Source organism: Peromyscus leucopus, chromosome 1, assembly GCF_004664715.2.
Source record: "Peromyscus leucopus breed LL Stock chromosome 1, UCI_PerLeu_2.1, whole genome shotgun sequence".
Lineage (NCBI taxonomy): Eukaryota > Metazoa > Chordata > Mammalia > Rodentia > Cricetidae > Peromyscus > Peromyscus leucopus.
Genome location: NC_051063.1, coordinates 101,426,992 through 101,435,677, shown reverse-complemented (window position 1 = coordinate 101,435,677; position 8,686 = coordinate 101,426,992). Strand labels below are relative to the sequence as shown.

The following is an 8,686-nucleotide window of genomic DNA, read 5'->3' as shown; positions in this document are numbered from 1 at the left end:
TCTATTTATGGGGCACACACTATTGATGTTTTATAATTTCAGTAAATATTTTATTACATAATATCCACCTGCAATTTCTTTTTTCTTCCAAAGTGAACATAGAGAATATATATATATATATTTTTTTCCTGGCGGCATGGTTTGTACTGATAAAAATTTGACTGAGCGATAAAGAAGAATATGAGAAGACATTTGGCTTTCAAGTCTCTTGATGTTCACTATGCTTGCCTGGAATAGCAGTGATGTTACCGAGCCCATGTTTATCCTGAAGGGTTTTCCTGGACTGGAGTATGCCCATTCTTGGCTCTCAGTGCCTTTTTGCCTTGCATATTTGGTAGCATTCATTGGTAATGTAACCATTCTTTCTGTTATTTGGATAGAGCCCTCACTCCATCAGCCCATGTATTACTTCTTGTCCATCTTGGCTCTCACAGACCTAGGTATGTCCATGTCTACCCTTCCTACAATGCTAACTGTGCTGTGGTTGGATGTTCGAGAGATCCATGCAAGTGCTTGTTATGCTCAGTTATTCTTCATCCACACATTCACGTTTCTGGAGTCCTCAGTGCTTCTGGCGATGGCCTTTGACCGTTTTGTTGCAATCTGCCGTCCATTGCACTATTCTACCATCCTCACCAACAGTGTGATTGGCAAGATTGGTATGGCCTGCTTGCTACGAAGCATGGGAGTTGTTCTGCCCACACCTTTGCTACTGAGACGCTATCATTATTGCCGCATCAATGCCCTCTCCCATGCCTTCTGCTTACACCAAGATGTTCTAAGGTTGTCCTGTTCCAATGCCAGAATCAACAGCGTCTATGGACTGTGTGTAGTTATTGCTACACTAGGTGTGGATTCAGTCTTCATACTCATTTCTTATGCTCTTATTCTGAATGCAGTACTGAGTATTGCATCCCGTGAAGAGCGACTAAAGGCACTGAACACCTGTGTTTCCCATATCTGTGTGGTGCTCATCTTCTTTGTACCAGTTATTGGGGTGTCAATGGTCCATCGCTTTGGAAAACATCTCTCTCCCATAGTACACATTCTCATGGCTGACATCTACTTGCTTCTTCCCCCAGTGCTCAACCCAGTTGTCTACAGTGTGAGGACAAAACAGATTCGTCTAGGAATTCTCCGCAAGTTTAGATTAAGTAGAAGGTTTTAAGTAACCTGTATCCTCTGATTTCTGCCCTGGGATTTATTAGGAAAGGTGTTTGTTTTATTACATAGAAAGTATATGCTATAGTTCTTGGGTCATAATCTGGCTAAATTACTAATTATTTTACTTCCTAAATATGTAGTCTCAATTAATTTGAAATCAATATATCATTTAGGTTTTCACAGCCAAAGTGTGATGATTACTATGTCCTTTTCTGTACCTAATGTCATTATGAGATTAATAATAGAAAACACAATGTAATGGGAATTCAGATTTTAAAAAACTATATACATTTTTTAAATGATAAAATTATTATAGTACCTTTCCTTATGAAAAATAGCTGTTTACAATACTTAACAAGAAAAAAATATTGAGAAATCAATACCATTTGACAATAATCTTTTTTTCTTTTTACAAGTCTGTACGGGTCTTTAGTGTGTTTTCAAATACTTTATTACAGATACTTGATTCCTTTTCCATCTTCCCTAGGATAACTTTCATGGACAATATTTGATTATTTCACATATATTTACTTTTTTATCAGTTGAATTGTGCCAATTTTGGTCATGGAACATAACCACCCATTAACAGAACATGATGTGTTTGGTCTATCCCAGTTCATAATCACAAATGTAAATTTTAGCTCTAATTTCACAATCCAAGTCAAATATTTGGGGACAAATGAAATATGTATTGTGGTAGCTATTGCTTTAAATACTGTGACTATGTAAACAACAATATACATGACCTGAAGGGTAGAAGAGAACTAGGGTTGTAAAGTGTTTGCTGTGTGAGCATAAGGAATTGAGTTCAGATCCTTGGCATGGCCACACATGCCTATAACTCCATCACAGCAGGGGAAAGATAGGTAGAATGAGGTTGGGATTGTGGGTCAAACAGACTGTCTCAAATAAAAATAATAAATAAATAAGTGTAATAACATTTTCTAAATTCTTAATTTTAAATATATATATATATAATGTTTTATTTTTAGTGCACTTTAAGAAATATCTGCCTTATGTCATTTGGGGTCCAATTTGGAGACAGCAACTACACAGTAATTTTTGTAGAGTTAGGAAATATTTTATGTATCTTAACCATTAACCTTTCAGATATTACGTGTAAGGGGAATAAAGGTAAATCCAAATAGTAAATTAGCTTTAAAGGAGAATGACTATCCAAAGAAGAATAAATTATAGCTTAGATTCCATTGAAGTATGAATAGTTTCTGCCCACTCCACACAACAAAACCAAAAACAAACAAACAAAAAACCAGTCCTGTAGGGAATAAATGATCCACCTTTTGTAACTCAGAACTGCCTTTAGGACCTGACCCCTTTTATAGAGGGGGGATGGATAGGGAAAGACACAACTTTGACTAGTAAGCCAGAGATGTGCCCTCTAGTGTGCAGAGCAAATACAGTTGAGAAACCCAGTACCATAGTAAAAGCCAGAGTCAAAAGACCTGAGCCGGAAGCCTAAGGTTGAAATTGAGGGAGGAGCGACCCTGAGCATCTGCCACACCTGTGTCTGGTCTCTGTCTAGTAGAAACAAGACTAGGGCAGAAGTCCAGAAGGTTTCTCCTGCTCTGTCTCGTCAGCATTCTCTATTGGCCAAGCTTTGCATCATGACGCTGGGAAAGGAAAAATTGTTCACTGGATTCTGTGTGGGCAGTAGAAGATATGCTTGAAATAGATAAGTGGGAAGCTTGTATGCTTAATTCTGCAGGTGTTCATACTCTTTATGTGGTTTTTGAAAATTTTATGGCCTACTTTTCATATTTGGATATAAAAAATATGTAAAATGTACTTTTGTGCATGGTGAGATAAGATCAAGGCTTAGTTTATATAACTGGATAGTTCACTAAGAACCAACTATTTAATTAAGCATTAATCTAGAAGCTCAGTGATGTGTCATGCAATGTATTTTGGTCTAATATTCGTCTCTCTGTACTGCTTCAATGTATATTTTTCTTTATTTGCTTAACATTGCTACAGGTAGTACCAACCTATCAATTCAGCACTATTTCAACTTCAAATATTTGTAACTATTTATTTTGTATTTGTGTTTTCCATGAGTTTTTTCTATAAATTTTGAACTTGGAGTGATTAACTGTTCTTATAATATTACAACATCTAATCTGTAAACATAATATGTCTCTTGATTCTATAAATAGTCTTATATTTATGTCAATAAAATTTAAAGTTATAAGTGTAAATGTCTGGCTAAACCTTTATCAGTTTCTCTTTCCTCCTTACTTTTGATGCTAGAATACACAATATAGCCGAGGCTTCATTTTTTTCTTACTGCCACTAAGAAATGAATTTAGATATAAAACTTGTATGTTCTTAATACTGATGTATTAATGTACTAGTTTTCCTGACTTTTCATTAAGATTTTTCATTTACAAATAGTTCATTAATATTCCCTATGAATAATAATAAAGTTATTTTTCTTTTGATTTCTGTGTTTTTCTTTCTTTTTCTCATCTATTTATATTGAAAATATAAAATAATAACACTGCACATATTTTAGGGCTGAACATAGCTAATATTATCATCTTCTTTTTATCTATGGGGAAGATTGTCTTACTATTATATTTTCCAAGTAAGATTAATGTTTATTATAGCTTTTTTTTGTACTAAAGAAAAATTATCTTGAATTTTGAGTTTAATATATTAACATTAAATTTAGCAAAATATCTTTCTCAATTTATATTATAAAATGATCCTCTCCTTTTAAGGTAATAGTAAGTTCCTTTGAATTTAAGATAGAAACAGTTTTGATGACTGAATCAAATACAAAAGAAGCAGGAGCAGTGTGTGTGTGTGTGTGTGTGTGTGTGTGTGTGTGTGTGTGTGTGTGTGTGTGTGTTTAACAGATTATATTCATAATGATTAGGTTTAAATTTAATAATAATTTCATGGAGTCTAATGTTATTACAAGTTTAGTTTTTGTGTGTTATGCTCTTCTAGCTTTGGATTTCAGGTTATGATTGCTTCACAGAAATCACTGAGAAATAACCTCATTTTATATGCCTTAGTCAAGTATTTGAAATATTGAATTAAACATGATATTTAGGACTAGACTTTTTTCCCAATATTATTAAATAGGGTTTCGAGAAAGGCATTATGAAGCCCATTGTTTTTCTCCATCAAACAATTTGTCACGCACTCCTTAATTGTTTCTAAATCTAAGAGACTAGGTTAACATGCCCACCATCTGCCCTTGAGGAGGATAAATAGCTTTGGTATCAATTATTTTCCCCAGAGCTTTTATTCAGAAAAAAAAGTGCTAGAGGAAGTGTACTAGTCAGGAGGGACAAGAATGTCAGTGTCCTTAATACACAAGTGACTGACTAGATATAGCCAAATATGTCCAAGGCATGAAATACCTCGTGTAGGCTCTAGAGTCACAGAAGGCATTGAACCTTGCCTCGAGGCACCTGCATTTCCACAAAGATCTGTATGCCTTAGAACACACTGTGTGTCTTATTCTTCTTTTATTCCAATCTTCAGTAGCTTTCAATACCTACTGAGAATCGCTCAGACTGACAGACTAGAAACTCAGACAGTCTGAGTCAAGGTGAATGCCTGTTTGACTTAAGGACTCAGGTGTGCTGGGCAAAGACTTTGAGGTAAGAATAGTGGGTACAAAATTGATACATTATATATGTACAGGTTTCAGTACATGGAAAGGAAGTTGAGGATTTCTGCTGATCTTAGATTATGTGAAATCACCGTTCTGGAACAGGTGAAAGGGATAAAATAGCTACTATCGTACCCTGCTACACTGTTATCCTTGAAAACTACTAAAAAACAACCGCAAGGCAAGAGAATGTAGTTTCTATGATTGGAATTCAGTACTGACATCACTGTTTTCCAAAAATATTGTTGTCTAAAACTAAGTAAAGATTAAAATATCAAAATGGGTGAAGTGGGTGGTACAGATGATGCTTTGAATACCTCTTCTATCTCATTCCACATAAATCATGAGTACTTAATTCTACTTGACCTGCCTGGAGCTACTGGTCACAGTATCTTTGAGTCAGTGTCTGTGGCTGCCACATTTAAGATTAACATTTATCCCTCATCTTGATCAATATTTTTCTTTACTTGAGATCAAACTATCCAAATATCAGATGCTCTGTGGGCATTTTTTATATTTTGCTCAAACATCTTAAATGTTAACAAAGTGGTATATCTACTACTTTATTTTTATGTTCAAAGATGGTTAGTCATCTGTCTAAAATTGTTTGAAGTAGTAGATTACAGTTGCCATATGACTTTTTCTGACTTTAGAAGAGCAGCCACTGAAAGCAGGTGCTCATGTCTATAACGAATAGTGAGACAATACTGAATCCAATAAATCAAAAACATTTCTAAGGATTAAGAGAGTCACCCAAGAGATGAACCTTGGCATGCCTCCCTGAGAAAGAGACTAAAGACAACTGGAACTATTGAGGGTGGATACAAGTAAGAAAGAAAATAATTATGGGTGCCAAAGGGATTCTTCTTATCACTCAGTGATGGAGATCAGAATTTTATGATATCAAACCAAGGGAAGTGAAGGAATGTATAAAAATCAGTATCTCCCAATATGTGATATTATTATAGCATATACATCACTTTATAAATATAATATGGAGATAAATTATTCTATTTTCTTTATATTTCTATCTTATAAGGATATTACAATAACTGTGAAAAATTCCTGTTACTTCTGTAGAGCATTATCTAATCAGTTATGTTATAATTAAACTAGCTAGAGAAAATTGCAGCATGATTGCATTTCTGGAGGAGGATGGCTTAGTAAATGGGGCATAGGAATTTTGAAAAGTTTGACCATGCTTGGGCCTAGCACGTCCAGTTTGTGGATGACAGCTTGGTGCTCAGGCAGCTCTCAACTCTCCTTGCAACTGGACATTGCCTTCCTATATTGCTTTCTCTTCCTGTTGATCTGTGACATGTTTTTCCATCCTTTCTTTACAAGGCATTACAAAGTTGTCACAGTATAGCAAATTCCTCTCAACACATGCATCTCATGCTTATCACAACTTAACTTGATTTATATTACTCACTTGTTTACCCAGTTTCTATGCAGGTCTTTTATTCTCTTTTAACAAATGGCTAATTTCAATAAAATAAGTCAGTTGTTCTATATTTCTAAACATCATGATGATCTGTACCATCCATTTTCATTTTCTCTGTCTATAACTTTACAACTCACAATACTCACTAATAGAAGTTACTTTCACCCACAGTTTCATAACAAGTTCACAGTTTCATAACTGTGAACTTACTAAAGCCTTCTTCTGCCTTTTTCCTGAAAATTTTTAGATTATTTTTAACACTGACTCTATGTTGATAGCCATATAAATCCAGCTGATTACTTTCTTATCAAGTTCTATAAGAGTTAGTAAGAGTAACCTCGCAAGTTGTGTTTTTTATTTCTTATCCATTTTGTTTAAATTCAGCTACATCACCCATCTGAAGATCCACTCTGTACCTATAGCATTTGCTTACACAATTAACACAATATTCTCCCCTTATCCATAGTTCTGACTTCTGCCATTTTGTTATTTTCCATCAACCTTTGCCTAAAAATATTAAATGAAAAAATTTAGAAAATTGTAATTTGCATTAAATAACATTTATCACAAGTTTTTAAAGTGTTCTATTTAATTGTTAGTCATTATTAATCTATTATGCCTAATTTATGAATTACATTTAACAATAGTGGCATATGTGTAGGGAAAAAAACAGTACATGTAATGGTGGGTTTTCCATAGTGTTTGGCATGCCTACTAGCCTAGAAAGGTACTTCCTGGGCATAACGAGATCTATGCTCCATTAGTTCCTCATTAACATACATGGGTACCAATGAGTTCAAGAAATATTTAACAGCCCTTTGATTCCATGTAACGTATCTATCATTTGGGATCTAATTCAAGAATCACCCTCACTAAATTTTTTGTGAGCTCCTCGGTTAAGCTTAGTACTCTCTCTGTTTAGATAGCACCTTGTGCTTTAAAAACTGTGTTTGAAGAGTTAAGCTAACATTTAATTTAGCTCCTATTCACAAACTTGTAAGTATATATGACATTTATTATAGACTCTTCTATTTTAGCACTAAACAATTTCCTTTATTATGTTCTTAATATATATACAATGAAATAAAAGAATTAATTGGTTAATTAACAAATACAGGTGGCAATTAAATATAATGAACAGAAGGTAAATTAAATTTAAGCTTTGTTCATTATTACAGAGTTGACATTGACTCTAATTTTTCCATGTTCTTAATTCCCATTTCAGATTTAGGGGCCGTAATCAGCACAATGTCTGTCATCAATGATTCTACTCTGTACCCTCGATTCCTTTTGACTGGTTTCCCAGGCCTTGAAAACAGATATGGCTTGATTTCCATCCCTATATTCTTGGTGTATGCCACTTCTATAGCAGGAAACTTTACCATCCTGTTCATTATCAGAACTGAGTCTTCCCTCCATCAGCCAATGTACTATTTTTTATCTATGCTGGCACTCACCGACCTGGGCCTCTCTACTACAACCTTACCTACCATGTTCAGTGTGTTTTGGTTCCAAGCCCGGGAAATCCCTTTCAATGCTTGTCTCATCCAAATGTACTTCATTCATGTTTTCTCAATTATTGAGTCAGCTGTGCTGTTGGCCATGGCCTTTGACCGCTTTGTAGCAATACGAGAACCTCTGCGCTATGCAGCTATTCTAACCAACAGTGTCATTGTTGGAATTGGCTTCGCAATTGCTGGAAGAGCCTTAGCCCTGGTCTTTCCAGCCTCCTTCCTCTTGAAAAGGCTTCAATATCGGGTTATCAATATACTCTCCTACCCCTTCTGCCTGCACCAGGACCTCATAAAGACAACTGTATCCAGCCGCTGGGTCAGCAGCATTTATGGCCTCATGGTGGTCATCTTCTCCATGGGACTAGATTCTTTGCTTCTCCTCCTTTCCTATATTCTCATCCTGGGCACTGTGTTGAGTATAGCCTCGAAAGCAGAGAGGATAAAAGCCCTCAACACTTGCATTTCCCACATTTGTGCTGTACTCACTTTCTATACACCAATGATTGGACTGTCTATGATCCGTCGCTATGGGCAGAATGCCTCCCCAATTGTCCATGTGCTCATGGCCAATGTATACCTGTTGGTTCCCCCTCTCATGAACCCTATTGTCTACAGTGTGAAGACCAAGCAGATTCGTGACAGAATCCTGAGGAAATTAAAGAAACATAAAGTTTAGGAAAGGGGACTAGAAAACATTTTTTTTGGTATTCCATTTATTATACATAGTATTTCTTATTTATGCAAATGTTTAAATGTAAATGTTGTTAATAATATTTCACCCTTAAGATACTGCATCCAAACCTCAATGACAAAAAAAATCTTTGTCTTTTTAACATAGAGAATTAAAATTGGCTTCATTTACTTGTAAAATGAAAGTCCTCAAATTTTCTGAAGATAGCCAGATTTCAAGACAACTTT

The 8,686-nt window shown here is 35.1% G+C and overlaps 2 protein-coding genes across 2 annotated transcripts; both read left to right on the top strand.

The window, feature by feature from the left end:
* Positions 1-220: 220 nt before the first annotated feature.
* LOC114706720 (olfactory receptor 51L1) lies at positions 221-1,168 on the top strand. The gene has a single exon (XM_028889210.1). It carries the CDS (start codon positions 221-223, stop codon positions 1,166-1,168), a length of 948 nt encoding a protein of 315 aa, XP_028745043.1.
* A 6,334-nt stretch (positions 1,169-7,502) lies between these two features.
* Positions 7,503-8,444, top strand: LOC114706601 (olfactory receptor 51G2-like). Its single transcript, XM_028889066.1, has one exon. The coding sequence runs from the start codon at positions 7,503-7,505 to the stop codon at positions 8,442-8,444; it is 942 nt and encodes a 313-aa protein (XP_028744899.1).
* The last annotated feature ends 242 nt before the right edge of the window (positions 8,445-8,686 follow it).

What these genes read in the sequence shown, in the direction of transcription:
- LOC114706720 (XM_028889210.1), top strand. Translation starts at nt 221, where the DNA reads ATGCTTGCCTGGAATAGCAGTGATGTTACCGAGCCCATGTTTATCCTG.
- LOC114706601 (XM_028889066.1), top strand. Translation starts at nt 7,503, where the DNA reads ATGTCTGTCATCAATGATTCTACTCTGTACCCTCGATTCCTTTTGACT.